The sequence below is a fragment of the Rhinolophus hipposideros genome, assembly GCF_964194185.1.
Source record: "Rhinolophus hipposideros genome assembly, chromosome: 3".
NCBI lineage: Eukaryota > Metazoa > Chordata > Mammalia > Chiroptera > Rhinolophidae > Rhinolophus > Rhinolophus hipposideros.
In genome coordinates this window covers 24,137,099-24,153,232 of record NC_138049.1, presented here as the reverse complement: position 1 = coordinate 24,153,232, position 16,134 = coordinate 24,137,099, and the positions used below count along the sequence as shown (strand labels likewise).

The window sequence follows — 16,134 nt, the reverse complement described above, 5'->3', positions numbered from 1 at the left end:
TAGATGCTTTTCATTCAACGTCTTTTGATGTCAGCACATTTGGAGCCTAAGCATTCCTAAGCATTTAACTTCTGTGTCCCTTCCTCTGTCTAGTCCACTGCTCTCCTTACCTTTCCCCCACCTCCACCTCCTACCTAGGAAATCCAAGGAAAAGGATTTTACCAATAGAATTTTCCCTCTTACCTGACTTCTACATACTCTGTATTTAAAAATGATCCCAACTGTTAGAGCGATTTTTTTAGAAACATGAATTGCAATTAGGGGCCTTGGTCTTAACATGGAGACCATACTGCTGGCTGGGAGCTCCTTTACAGTGACTGGATTTCCATCTGATTTGAAATGCCAACTTGATCATATACTAAACGCCACGAAGGTTGAGTTCTATTTCTGGACTTTCCGTATTGTTTTTAATATGCTGTCCTCCTCGTCTGAAGGTTCAGGGGCCTCACTGGAGTTCCTGACTCTCCATTTTAGAACCTTGCCGGTTCTCCTTCCTCACGGCTCTTCTATGGCACAGCTTGCCCAGTTATGGGTCTCAGATCGATTCTCTACTTCTCTCCTTCCTCCGCCCACCCTCCAAAATAACTCCAACCCAAACCAAAACTAAACCAAACTACTCAAGTTTTTACTGGTATTGTGTTAATTTTATAAATTCACTTGGGCAAAATTGACAGCTTTTTGATATTGAGTCCTCTAATCTAAGAGCACATGCTTTTTGATTTATTCAAATCTTATTTGTGTTCTTCTATAGTATTTACAATGTTTTTCATAGGCATCTTATACTTTTCCTATTAAATTTATCCCTACTTTGTTAACTATAGATATTTTAAATAGATTTTTCTATCATGTCTTCTAACTTGTCTTTGTAGGTATGAAAATTGATTTCTATATGTTAATTTTGTACCTTACTATGTCATTGAATTCCACTATTGATAGTTGTAAACTTTTATTTTCCTGGTTTCACCAAGTGTACAAACTCACCACGTACAAAGAATGATAACATAATCTCAATCTTTCTTATTTTTGCACCTCTTATTCCACAGCTTTTCTAACTGAGCTGGCTAGTTCTTCCCATACAATGCAGTAATAGTAACAGTGAATGTCCCTCTCTTATGCCTCATTTTAATGAGAATGGTCCATTAAAAATTATGTTGGATTTGGTGAAAAGACAGATAAATTTTGTTCAGTTATGAGTATACACTTGTTCCTACGTTATTGAGTGTTATCAAGAATGGCTGTTAAATGTTATCCAATACCTTGCCAATATCTATGGTTTTGATCTGATTTTTCTCTTCAAAACAATTCATATGATGACTGGATAACCTAACACGGAACATCCTGTACATTACTACTAAAATAAATCCAGGTGGATTTGGAGTATGTGTCTTATAATAAACTGCTAGGTTATGTTTCCTAACGTTTTATTTAATGACTTCTAATGCCAATATTCATGAGTGAGATTGGCCAGTTAATTTTCTGTTTTGTGCAGTTTTGTCAGGTTTTAGCATCAGTGTTAAATTAATTTATTAATAAAGAAATCCACCGTTTCCTTCTTGGTTTTTGCTCTACAAGTTAAGCATCGGATTAACCTACTCTTTAAAAATTTTAGTACAGCCCTCTTGAAACCTTCTGGGTTTGATTTTTTTTTTCCAATTTTGCTCAATTTTTTTTTTTACAGTTTCACATTTTTCCAGCTTTATTGAGATATAACTAACATATAACATTGTGTAAGTTTAAGGTGTACAATGTATGCTTTGATAGATGTATATTTTGTGAAATGATTACCACAACAAGGTTAATTAACACAGACATCACCTCACAGAATGACCATGTTTTTGTCAATTTGGTGTTATCTTTGATAATATTTCTCTATTTGTGTAAGTAGAAATCAATCTGTTAAAATACTGCCTTTCTAGAAGTCAGGTTTGGTATATTACATAAACTAGAAAATTAGTTTTATCATTATCTAAGTAACTCCATCTAACAAAAAATGATATATACAATTTTTATTCCTAATCATAAAATCCTCTATTTAAAAAATGTGTTAGTAACTTCCTATTAGCTATGCAATTATAGCTCCTTCAGTTATCATTGCCCCTCTGTGATCCTACTTCTGCCTCCCTCTACTGCTACTCCTGTCAGAACTCTTGGTTAACCCAATAATAGCCCCGGAGCTGTTCTACCCAACACCTACTCTGATCCTTCTCAACCTCACCTCCAAAGTGCCTCAGCCCCCACTCTCAAGGACATACCCTGGACTTAATCATTACGTGATATCTGAATTGAGGTTTTAGAAGTGGTTCAGGAATTGGTAATCCTATAGAATTTGCTGAAGGTACGAAAGAAAGAAAAGAATAAGAATGCACCCAACGTTTTTGACTTAAGCATCTGGTAGAAAGAAGTTGTGGCTTACTGAGGTAGGGAAAAACTATAAAAGGAACAGATCTATCTATATCTACTGATTTATCTATCTACCGATAGATAAATGTATAGGTATATAGGAATGTGAGTCACATATTTGGGTTTGAGTAACTTTAAGATACCTGTAAGACATTTAAGTAGAGATAGATAGCAAGCAGATAAATGCATGAGTCTGAACTAGAGATAAAAATTTAGAAAACTTCAATACATGGAATTTAAAACCACAGGACTCAATGAAAGCACCCAAGGAGTGAGTCTGTTCCAGACAAGCAGGGGTACAATGTTATACCAATGTGGGGGAAGAGCACCTAGCAAATAACTGAGAAGCAAATGACTAGCCAGTGAGGGAGGAAGAAAACCAGGAGTGGGTGGTCTCGTGAAAGCCAAGCAAAGAAAGTATTTTAAGTGGAAAGAAATAATAAACTATGTCAAATGCTGCTGAGAGGGTAAGAGGAGGCCTGAGAATTAACTATTAGATTTGGCAATGTAGAAGTGATAGGTGGACTTAACAAGAATAGTTTCAGTAGCGTGCTGCGGATAAAAGTTTGTTTGAAGGGGGTTCAAAGGAGATCGTGAGGAAAGGCTCTGCTGACAGCAAGTCTAGACAGCTCTTTGGAGCAGTTCTATTATAAAGAGGAACTGAAAAATGTGTCCGAATTTGGAGGAGGATGAAAGGTCAAAGGAGGGTTTTCTTCAAGATGAAAGAAAATATAGCATGTTTACATAATGACAGTTATGATGCAATAAAGAGAGAAAATTGATTAGGCAAAAGAGAGAAGGGGTAAATTACAGGTATGAAGTCCTTGAGAGGTTAGCCTTAATCATTCCACTGGAAAAATACTGAGGGCCTACTATGTGCCAGGTCCTAGTCTAGGCACTTGGGGTTCAACAAGGCAGAACAGAAGCAAGGACTGTTCACCAACTGCAATGGCAGGAAAGGGTCAGTAGTTTATAGGAACAGATGCAAGCAGTTTGATAAGTTTGGTTGTGAAAGAACATGCCTTCTGATTGTTTTCCCCCCTAGTGCAGTAAATCTCTGAGTGTCTGAGAGTAAAGCAAAGAAAGTGGTGTTTGAAGATTTCAGAAGAAGGTGCAAAATATAATTTGGGAGACTGGAAGAGTGAAATCATGAGTTAATAAGGATGGCTGGGCAGCAGTTCAGGTTTAAGGTCCGACATCTATGGTGAGACCAGCCAACATAGCCTTGTGTTTTTCTCTAGACTTGTTTCACTAGTAAGTAACGCTTTAGTGCAGAGCAGGGGGAGAGTTGGATCAAACTGGAGTTTGGATTTCTCCAGGAAACTGACAGAAGGAGAGAGGGGCCAGCAGAGTTGAATACGTGTGCAGAGAAGTGAATATAAAGGTGCGCCACATAACATAAGCTGGGGAAGAATGACAGAGGGCAGGAAGAGAGTAGGGTCAATGGATTCGAATTTCTCATGAGGCCAAATAATTTTTGTAATGGGATTCTAGATGGATTAAGCTGGAAAGATGGATGGAATTATCTTTGACTCATCTTTTTCTCCTAAGTTCAGCAAGTTCTGTAGGATCCACTTTCAGAATAAACCTAGAACCTCCACCAGTGCCACCTTGGTCTGTGTCTGGCGTAGATTACTGCCCCCACCATCCATATCTTGCCTGGATTATTGCCATAGCCGATTGACTCATCTCTGCTTCCATCTTCAACTCTCTATGGTCTTGTCTCCATACAGTGGCCAGACAAACTGCATGAAATTGTACATCAGATCATGCTGCTTTCCACCTCAATTCCACCAGTGCCTCTCCATCTCATCCAGGACCAAATCCAAAGTTCTTAACATGGCTAATTAGACCCTATGTGATTTGGCCCTTAGTCTTGTCTCCAAAGTCATTATCACGTCTGTTCCCCTTACGCACCGCCCGCTGGGACAAGGAGGTGCTTAATAAATACTTGTTTGAAAAATGAGTTATAATTCTGTGCTTAGAGTAGCTCTGTTGAGGAACACACTGAGGAGGAATAAAGGAACATGTCTTGTTCCACATTCCCACCACCAGTGGCTGCATAGCTTGGAAGCATCGGCGTAACATCGCGATATGGTGAATGGTGGTGAGGGTCACAACGATTAATAACGGCTTCTGGTTCACTTAGTAGTGAATGTTTACTTAGTAGTAACTATTCAGGAAATGACTACTGAATGAACGAGCCAGCTTAGCAGCTAATCATGCACTAAGCACTGTGTGGAATGCACTCGAATGAATCCTCAAGGTGACCTGAAGATACTCGAGCACTAGTTAGGGAGAGGGACCCACAGAAGGTGGGAGAGAAATCACAAGGACATACGAAGGTTAATTTCCATACCACCTTTGTCACTGAAAGCATTGCTAAGTCTTGTTAACTTTATATAGTGAAGAAGAAGAAAAAAGCATACGCTCTGGTAGAGAGCACTGTAATTAACCCAATAATTATGAATAAACAAAAAGATGGAGAATGTGCTCCAAGACCATCATCAAATTAGATATATAACAGTGGGATGGGAAGTGGGGGCTTTTTGTTGCTCCATGGATCCAAGAAATTGCAGAAGTTAACACCACACTGAATGATGCAGGGGAACAGATGACAGCTGAGCAGGATGGAGGAAGGAAGGGAGAGGGAGAAGGAAGGAGGACGTTAATATGACGGGGTAATAGCATGTCTAATTTGTTAGCTGATTTTTAATTAATATATAATCTTTATAATTAATTGATACATTACATGATTTGACTTTTATTTTATTCTGAAACAAATTTCATGACAGAAACTATCTTGAGAGGACATTTGGACTTAAATGATTTAGAAATTTTTGAACATACTCAACTTGGTTCTAAACACTTAAGAAAAAGTTTCCCATAAATGTCACTAACAATATATTCCAAGGATTTCAAAATACTTTCAGCCAAGGATATGTAACAGTGAAGGAAGGTAAGATTTGAAAGCAGCTAAGTGCTTTCACGAGGGCCCAAATATAGGACGGCCATGAGTCCAGCCACTGTGACAGAGCCTGTAACTCAGAGGTCTTTGGGGAGCCCAGGACACAGTTCTCCCCGTTAGCATACACACCAGGGAAGGCTCCTCCACAGTCCGACTTTCCCATTTTACAGAAAGAACCTGTGGCCCCAAGAGATCTGTCTAAAGTCCTACAACCACCTCGGGTTCCCACTCTAGTGGTCCCAGTGCTACCAAACCATATCAAGGTACTTCTTATGCTTACTAAGATACGTCATGTTATATCACATAAAGGATGACATTCATCTGTGTGTGTATACATACACACACACACACACACACACACACACACACACACACACACATACTATATTCCTTTACATATGATCATTATCTGCTGACTCATTTTCAACGTGACAGGAGTCTTGTTTTCTCAGGGGTAATGATTTGTCCACACTCTCTCACATGTTCGGAAGAAAGATGCCTAGAGGGGTCTGTGGCAATGCACATGGGAGTAGAAACTACTCTATAGAAACTTAACTTCCCTCAGATTTAAGCATCATGGTTAAGTAAATAGCTATGTGAGAATTTAGAAACTACATTACTATCTTCTAGAAGATCTTAGGATGTTGTCTTGGTAAAGCCAATTTGCTACTAGGGGACTCTGTGTACTCCTGGATATTCACAACTTGTATAATCACGCTGCATCCAGAAACTACCTCTGTGTCACTGGGTCCCACTATAAACGGAATGCTCTTTCTTCTCTGTGCATCAGTGAAAGGCTAAAGTATATCTGGATTAAAAAAAATAAAAATCTCACGGAAGAGGGAGATGGAGAGACGCTGTTGATCAGGGTACAAGCCTTCAGTTTAAGATGAGTAAGCTCTCTGGGATCTAATGTACAGTATAGTGACTACAGTTAATAATACTACATTGTGTACCTGAAATTTGCTAAGAGAGTGGATCTTAAGTGTTCTCACCACACACACACACACACACACACACACACACACACACACACACACGGTAACTATGTGAGGTGATAATGTGTTAATTAACCTGATCATGATTATTTCACAAAGTACACATACGTCAAATCATCTTTAAATATGTATAATTTTATTTGTAAATTATACTTCAATAAAACTGAAAAAAATTTTAAATCAAAATAAAACAAAATCCTCACTATATAATCCACATTCTGATTTTTACTTTTCTTACTTATTCCAAAAAGAGAAAAAAGTTTTTAAAACTAAAGACCAGATCAATTTTAAAATAGCTGCTTTGTGTATTACAGTTAGAGACCTTCTTTGTATATTTTGGAGTCTCAAAGGACTAATCTAATTAGAAAATGACAAATTTAAGGAAGTAATTTTTGATCAACTGTTACCTACTTTTTTTCTCTGATGTTACCTACTTGAGGAAAGATAATATATTTTGAATAATGTTCTCCAAACATTAAGACATTGATATATTGAACTAATTCCACTGAAATTTCTTAATTTAAAATGGTTTCTCAACTAAACCCTGTTCATTAAACCTTATTTGTTTAGTAATTTGTGTAAGTCAACACTACTTAATAAAATGAAAAATAAAACTATGTAAGTTAAAAATCTCCATACATTTTTATTCTTTCATGTGCAGTTAGTACCGAGAAAATATATTTGTCTTAAGTAATTTGCACATAGCACAAGACATGGCATGAGAAAAAGGAATGCAAATATGAAACAGCATCATAAAAGAGAATTGACCAGTGCTATCACAAGTAAAAGCCCCGCCTATGTTTGAAACACTGACTACTTGTGAAGCAATGGCTTTTTCCTGTTGTACTTCGAGATCTTCGTAATCTAACTGGGGTCTTGATCACATGAAAAAACGAAGTAACAGTAATAAGACTTTCACTTCTACTCAAAAGAGAATATTCAAAATGTACAAATATACTCATTATGCCCCTTTAATAAATTCCTTGGATCAGGAACTTACCTTAAAAAAAAAAAAAAAAAGACTAATTTTAGACTTAGAGAAAAGTTACAAAGATAATATTGAGAATTCCTGTGTACCCTTCACCCAATCTCCCTTAATGCTGACATGCTACATAATTAAAGTACGTTTCAAAACTACAAAAATAACTTGGGATAATACTATTAACTAAAAAACAGACTTTGTTCTGATTTCAGTTTTTCTACTTATGTCCTTCTTCTGCTCTGGAATCCAGTCAGGATCCCATGTTGAATTCAGAAGCCTTACCTTTTGCTCTGTTTCTTCATCCTCATCTTGATACTCATCACAGAGAGGACTAGAGTTGGCGGTGAAGGTGGGTCCCTGGGAGTAGTACTGAGAACTCCGGTAGCCATCCCGCCGCAGTTTATCACATTCTGCAGAGCGACAGGTGGGGCGGGAGAAAAGGTATTAAAAACCAGAATCTGTTTACTCCTCATTAGCTACCTTTCCGAGTAATATTTCTTTAGGCATAATAGAACTTCAAAATAATAACATTAATAATGAAAAGGATGATTAAAAACGACGAAGAATTAGTAAAGCACCTACCATACATGGCACACCATGTTAATATATACTTTAAAGGGATTACCTTCAGACTTCACAATAACCCTGAGTCAAGCTGAGGGTAATTCAATTATTCCTTCTGTAATGTTATACAAGTAAGCAGTGGACTCAGAATTTGAACCTGGGGTCTTACTATAATTTTTGACACACAACAATTGATTTTGTAATTCGACATCAAAACCCACAAGCAATCTTCATGCTATGCTTGTGTCCTAGATTCATCGGTTGGAAGCGGCATGAGAAATCATGAACTACAATGCTCTCATTTTTAGTTCTCAATTTAACTTTGATGCTAAACAGCCTATAATCACTGAGTGGAATTTCATATGAAGCTGGTGGCAGGCTGAGATGTCTGCCAGTCCACAGAGGAATGCCTGGTAGCACCGAGTGGTAGGTAAGTAGGGGGCATGGCGCCCTGGTACACAGGGGGACTGGGGCCACTGGCTACTTAGAGACTAGGGATTGTCTTCCAGGAGAAACCATTGCACTGATTACGCTCATCAGTGGGGGGTCAGGGGGTGGGGGGTGGGGTGGGTGGGGTGGGAGACGGGCAAGTGCTGCAAAAAGAGTTGTAATAGCTTTTTAAGCCCCAGGAGCTTTCCAATTACCCAGGCGCCATCTTAGAGGATCATTTGCCTTGCAAAAGCAGTTGCCACCGAGTTCCCTTAAATATCCAGCTTACTAAAGGACTGCAAATTGTGTTTGGAAAAGTTTCCTCTTTGCACAGCTTTAAAAAACTATGCACCTAAAGGCACAGGACCAAAGTAGGGCATTTTCAGAAATCCTTTATAACACTAGGATCTATGATTTTTTTCTCAAAGAGGAGACAAGGAGTGGCTTTAGTGGAGGTATAAAAATTCTCCAACTGGGGAATTAAAAAAGCCCTCATTCTCTTTTTCTATCCCACAGTGGCAGTGGATAGAGAAAGTTTCCAATCCAGGACTACAAATCAGATTTTTAAAAATCCCATGGAAATAGTCTTGAGGCTCTTTTAGAATGCCAAGCTAACATAAAAAGGCACACATAATGAAAAGAGAGCTAAATATTATTACTGCAGTCACTTATAGGCTACATAATTTGTGAGCTGCACTGGTAACCACTCTTAAAATTGAGCAAAATGGAAATTAAAAAGAAAATTCTGAAACTTCCAGGACACAACTTATTTTTTTAATGAGGATTTACTCATACTATTCCAACCATTTTCAATGAGAGATATTTGACAATTTCTTTAAAAAAAAAAATACAATCAGAAGCTATACTCGCTACAGAGATAGTGTTACATAAAGCCTGATTAGCAGTTATCAAAAGCTGTTCTGTGCAGTTTTGGGATTCTATAAATTTTTTGATTTTTTAAAAAATTATCTTAAAGCTAGGATTTAAAAAAAAGGACTCAAGCTCAACAGTTTTACATTTCATTAACTTGTGCTACTATATTAACTTTTCTGTGGTTCTATAAAACTGAAGTCTCCTAAAAATTCAGGGTGAACCTTGTAAAACAAACCAATAAAAACGGTTACCACTTGCAATTACTTACCATGTAATTCAGTATTTTCAAACACTTGCCAAGCAAAACAAAATACAAAGTGAAGGCCAAGGCCCTTTTAAACTAAGTCTTTCTGTTGGTCAAAATAGGCTTTTTCCTCTCACTAACTGATCCTATAGTAAGTATAAGTCTGAAATTATAAAATTTTATAATTTTAAAAATCTGCTTTATGTATTGGGTACCAGATTGGTATGTCAGATTGTATTTGAAAAAGATTCCTTTGCTAGAAAATAAGGATTGCAGAGCTAGATTATCTCCAAAGGTGTTATTAGTTCTGTTATTCTTGACAAAATATTAAAAATAGCTAAAACTACTTGATACATGTTAAATCTTAAAATACCAAAATATTGCAAAATTATCCATATGTTAAAAGCATTAAAGTCTTGTCAATTATTAGTACATACAGTGTCACCTTTAGTGCCTAGTTTAAAAGACAATGCCTCTTTTTTAAACAATGAAGTTTATATCACAGAAATGTTTAAATAGTAGACTATCAAAGGAAGATTAAACTCGGCCACATAAATTTATGACAGATGACCGACCAATTTTCTGACTCTTATCAAATTTCTGAAATCTAGTAAACTCATCAATAGCTATTGTCACTTATTCCAACTCCAGAGGAAATCTAAAAAAATTTTTCTTGTCAAGTTGCAACAGCTCTTAGTGTCTAAAACCATGGCTTTGTTCATTAAAAACCGAGTTTATTATCTGTAGAGTGGGATATAAGTAAGTGCAAGCCATCATGAATAAACAAAGACTTTTCAAACACTAAACTGAGTAACTGAAAGGCAAAGAATAATTTAAAGCCAGATTATGTCAGCAACGACAGGCTAGAAACAAGATACTAAATGTAATAGAAGATCTGTCTTTAACACATACTTCTCTTACAACAGAAATTTAGAGTAAAACCCCATTATTGTTCTGCTTAGATAAAGGTGTCACTGTTCGTTGTATCCTCTGGTTTCCCAACCAGAAATTTCCTCCTCTTTCCTTTCATGTCAAACTATTTTCTTCAGTGCAAGAACAGTGGACAAACATTTCTTGGTAGACTAAAGTTTTAAATACAAATAACAATAATAATAATAATAATAATAATAATAATAATAATATCATAGAACTAGATGGTTATCTAACCATCTCATGAATTTAATACTGCTTTGGCCTCCAAATCTTCACTCATTAAAGCTATTCTTTAGACTTTTCATTTTAATATTTTAGACATGTTAAGTGAGTTTATTGCAAGAAGCATTAAAGAGTTCTTTTCAAAATAGTTTTCTCTACTGGAAATCCTTGATGAACTTCCACTTTCTATGTTTTGTTCCTAAATTTACTGAATCAGTCACAATTAAGCTAAAATGTATAGCAGTTAGAAACAGTTCAAAAATCTCAGTGGCTTAACACAACCAGAAGATTCCTGGACATTCACCTCGTCCAAGCAGAGCTAACAGGGGCTCTGCTCATCAGTCACTCAGGGGCCCGGCAGAGTGAACTTCTACCTCAGTCACAGGGCAATGCATTAGAACGTGGGACCCTGCACATCGGCTCTTGGAACTTCTGCCAGAAGCACCCAGGGTTTACTCCCGCTCCCATTTCTTTGGACAAAACAAGCCCCATGGCTATATTTAACTTTAAAGGGACAAGAAAGGGCAATCCTACCTCAAAAGCAAAAGGGAAAATGAGAATATCTCCAAAAACAGCTCTAATGACTTTTCCAAACAGAGGGACAACACTAACTCTAAGATTTTCCAGATTCTTGTTACCCTTTTCCCAACACTTATTTAATGTTTATTTTTAATCCTTGAATGAGGCTGAGAGGCTTTTGAAGTGAAATTTGCAACAACAATGAAAACCTACGCTTCTGTGTTTCAGCAACAGGTTAACCATGGGAGGGACTCTACATGAAGGAGTGTCTAGGATCCAGACAGACCTGGCACCACTCGCTACCTGTGAGACCTAAGGGACAGCATTGTGACTTCCTGGAAACTCAGACTCCACCGCTAAAGCTGGGACATTACTCCTTCTGGGCAGCCGTTGTGAGGACCTAATCATTCAACAAATATTTCCGAGTGCTCTGCTGAGGTGAGAGACTAGGCAAAGGCAGGCCAGAGCTTGGCACAGAACTATCCATATGGCAGGTGCTCAAAAAATGGTCATTGCTGTGAGAATTTACAAATCAGCTGTAACCCCTCAAACTCTTCCACTTATCAAATGTATTAAATACATAAAAGATTTGCTTGGCTGCACAATTATTTACGATTCTACCATTTTACAAAGCTGTAGGCTACATTGTCATAAAAACAACATGAGGCTGTATTTTTTTTCCCCCTAAGTACCGTGTTTCCCTGAAAATAAGACCAGGTCTTACATTAAGTTTTGCTCCAAAAGACGCATTAGGGCTTATGTTCAGGGGGTGTCCTCCTGAAAAATCCTGCTAGGGCTTATTTTGTGGTTAGGTCTTATTTTCCTGGAAACATAGTACGTACTACACTCATACTGGGATTCTCTTACTGTCAATGGCCCGAGTATTTATTTCTAACTCCTCTCAATCCAAAAACAGAGCTAAAATAATTCAATGGATCTAACTGCAGGATTTCTAAGGTTATTACCTAATTAGTTTTACATAATTTGAAGCCTCATAACTCAGGGGCATTTTTACACAGGAAGAGTATCAGCCAGGTGCTTGGTAAATATATGAAATGTGATCAAACAATACAGTGAATGTTTATATAACAAAAAGAAATTATTATAGTAAAAGACCCATTGCCATTAATTCCCCTCAAAATACTCCCCCTTGATTCGAACACATTATCCCATCATTCTTGCCACTTTCTGAAGCAGTTCTGGAAGTCCTCTTTCATGAGTGTCTTTAGTCACGCTGTCGTGGCTGCCTCGATGTGCTGAATCGATTAAAAACATTTTCCTTTCATGGTCATTTTGACTTTGGGGAAGAGCCAGAAGTCAAATGGTGCCAGATCCAGTGAATAAGGTAGATGAGGACACACTGTAATTTTTTTTGACAGAAGCAATGTGTGACATGGGACATTGTCATGATGGAAGATAAAGATACTCACGAAAGAGGACTTCCAGAACTGCTTCAGAAAGTGGCAAGAATGATGGGATAAGTATGTTTGAAGTGAGGGGGAGTATTTTGAGGGGGCTAAATGGCAATGCGTCTTACTGTAATACATTTTTTAAATTTAAACATTCACTGTATTTTTTGATCACACCTCATATTTAATATATCGTAATTACTAAAGCGAGGAGAGGAAAGGATAGAGGTTCTTTGATCTGCAAGTATGTGTTATGGGGTTGAATTGTGTAACCCCAAGAAGATATGTTGAAGTCCTAACTCCTGGTGCCTATGAATGTGACTTCATTTGGAAATAAGGTTTTTTCCAGATGTAATCCTGCTAAAGTGAGGTCATTAAGACAGGCCCTAATCCAAAGTGACTGATGTCTTTATGAGAAGAAAAAACAGAGACACCAGGATGATATGAAGACACAAAGGCACACAGACACAAGGCAGATGGCCATGTGAAGAAGGAGGCAGAGACTGGAGTTATGCTGCCAGAGGCCAAAGAGCACCTGGGATCAGCAGAAACTGGAAGAGGCAAGGAGACATTCTTCCCTAGAGGTCGAAGGTAGCACGGTCCTGCCAACACCTTGATTTTGGATTTGTAGCCCCCAGAACTATAAGACAATAAACTTCTGTTGTTTTAAGCCACTCAATTTGTGATACTTTTGTCATGGCAGCTCTAGGAAATTAACAGTAAGGAACCAGGAGATGCTAAGATGTGGAAGAAATTCATAAGTATCTTCGATTCCCACAGACATATTTTTAATTGTATGGAATACACAAATAAGCTTCCAGAACTAGTGAGTTTAGCAAGATGGCATGATAGAAGATCAATATACAAAAATCAATCGCATTTCTATATTCCAGCAATAAACAATCAGAAATTAAAATTTAAAAAGTAAGATTATTTATAATAGCATCAAAAACATGAACTACTTGGGGATGTATCTGACAAAGGATGTGTAAGACTTGTACACTCAAAACCGTAAAAACTCTGCTGAGAAAATATTAAAAGATCTAAATAAATCAAGAGCTAGCCTGTGTTCAAGGACCAGAAGATACATTACTGCTAAGATGTCAATTCTATATTTGAGTAGTTTGAGCTAAGTCCTAGCACCTTGGGGAAGGAGGTGGGCAGGAAGAAGGTGAGAAATGAAGGTGAGATTATATTACTTCTCTGTTCAAAGTCTCCAGAAGCTACTCCCCGACCCCCTGCCTCCCGGTGAAAGCCAGAATCCTTACAGTAACCTGCAAGGTCCTGCCTGTTCTGTCCCCCCTTCCCCTATCTAACCACATCTCCTACTGCTCTCCTTCATTCAGCCAAAACCACACTTCCCTCCAGCTCTTTCTCAGGGTGATGGAACCCACTTTCTTCGCTCAGATGTCACCACTCAGTGAGACCTGCTTCAACACCACTCCCTGTTCCCTTCCCTACTTTATTTTTCTCTCAGCACTCAGGATCTTCTAACATGCCAGGTAGTTGACTATTGTTTCTGTTGGTTTTCTCTGCCCTCATTAGAACGTAAGCTCTATGAGGACAGGAATTTGTTTGTTCACTGTGGAATCTCCTGGGCTTGTAACAGTGCTTGGCAGGTAGTAGATGCTTCACAAATATTTGTGAATTAGTGGAGAAATGTGGGATGGGAAGCTTTGCTCTGGAGTCATAATACTTAAGTAATGGAAGAAAGAGAATTATCTTAGTGGCTAATGACTTCTTGTAACTATGATCCTGCCTCTTCAGCAGTCGTTGCTACTGTACTGTCTTTCAATGAAAGAAAAGGAGTAATTCCTTACTCCTTACTCCTTTTCTTTCATTGAAAACATCAATTGAATCTCTATACTATGAGAGGCATGGCACAGGATCTAAGGAAATATGCAATATGGTTTATAACATTGAAGAGTTCAGGCTAGAGTGGAAGGTTTGAATGACTAAGGAAGGCTTTGTGGAGGAGAAGGCTTGAGGCAAACTTTGGAGGGTGGCATTTTGACTATGCTGCCTTGAAGTAGCACAGTAAGCCAGGTTCCCTGCAAGCATGGCAGCTGCCACCGTGGTCCGGTAGGAGCTGAACTGCCATCGGCTTTAAGAGAACTTGGAACCTGGTGATGGTAATATATAGTATACATTATTATGTATAATTAATATACATTTAAGAATTTATAAATTACTTTCCAGACGGGATCAAAGCATTTTCTTTTCCATGTTAAAATGCTGAGTCTGCTAACATTTTCATTATCTGTATGAGATACATAGCACTTTCACCTGTAGACCTTCTTTTCCTTTGAGGAAAATAGTCCTTCTCTAATCTTAATTCACTAGGCCTTAAATACCAGTATTCTTTAAGATGAACATTTACTTACTTCATTTTGTACTCACATATTTTTGTTATGAAAATGTAAGTGTAGAGAAAAAAACCATAATAGAACTAGTTTAACAATATTTCTTTCTAGGAAAGAGTTGAAGGGCACTAAACCCCCAAACTGAATGTACTGATTTGCTAGATAAAGGCTAGTGTTATTGCAGACATTGTTAAGTGTGGTACAGAGCTATGGAGGAGGGTAGCTTTTCTTCCTAAGTACTGTAATTGTCTGCAAGTTGTTACTCTCTGGAAAGTATACCCGCTTTGGGGCCAGAGCGCCTGGATTCTAATGGCTTCAATTCTGGGGACAAGTCTCTTTTTGTGTCTCAAGGTTTTTGCATGTAAAATGTGGATGAATAAAATCCCCATCTCATAGGGTCATTGTGAAGAGTAAATAATTTACTGTATGTAAAGTGCTTAGAACAGTGGCTTATTCACAGGGAGCCCTCAAAGTGAATAGTATTAATATGCAGTAGTAACTGTCCCGTCTGCCAGGAGTTGTCATCACATCTCGCCCTGCCCCACTACAAAGGGTCACTTTTCTGGGGACCTTAGAGATTAGTCCTTGTGGCTGACAGGAGATGTTTCTTGCTCAGAACCGCACAGCTCTTTGATAACCAAATGGGTATCTTTTGATGCCCGATTCCTGCTGAGGTTTCTTTCCATGATGTTCTAAGCTTCTGGCCAAGGAAAAGCAGATATTATGTCTGTCTTATGGATTATGAAACCCAGGTGTCAAATTTTTGGTAGACCCTGGTTTCTAAACTTTTATCCCAGTTATTTATCCAACACATTATCAACAACAGTTAAAGGTCAGTATCTTTATCCAGGACCAAAGGACAGGGAGCACATGAGATGACAATCATGTATGTTTAGAAGAAAGTCAATTCCAGTCCAACAGCTGTATCAGCTATTAAATAGCTAAAGTGTGAGCTTTCAAGTAAGCACACGGAAAAAATGTACTGCACTCAAATAATATGCTTTGTATACATTATAACTTATTTTCTCAATGAAAATCAAAACAAAATGCATTTTAAAACAAGAGGATTTACTTTCTAGTTCATTAATTTGTTGGGTTTGGTAATAATGGATGAGAAAAGGAAATCACTGATACTGTAGTTAAGAGTCTGCCTTACTAGTCACACACTGAATTTTCCAAAATTATATGTGTTGTTTCCCTAAATTCTTCAAAACAGTTGAACGTCAATTT

At 37.8% G+C, this 16,134-nt stretch overlaps 1 protein-coding gene across 4 annotated transcripts in view; it reads right to left on the bottom strand.

The window, feature by feature from the left end:
• The window catches only part of NHSL1 (NHS like 1), a gene marked incomplete at its 5' end in the record, with an annotated part of 121,979 nt that overhangs the window by 30,686 nt on the left and 75,159 nt on the right, over window positions 1-16,134 (bottom strand). For all 4 annotated transcript variants that reach the window (XM_081045191.1, XM_081045192.1, XM_081045190.1 and 1 more), the window contains one exon: window positions 7,631-7,758. In XM_081045191.1, the coding sequence (XP_080901317.1) occupies window positions 7,631-7,758 (128 nt within the window). The remainder of the gene's footprint in view (window positions 1-7,630; window positions 7,759-16,134) is intronic.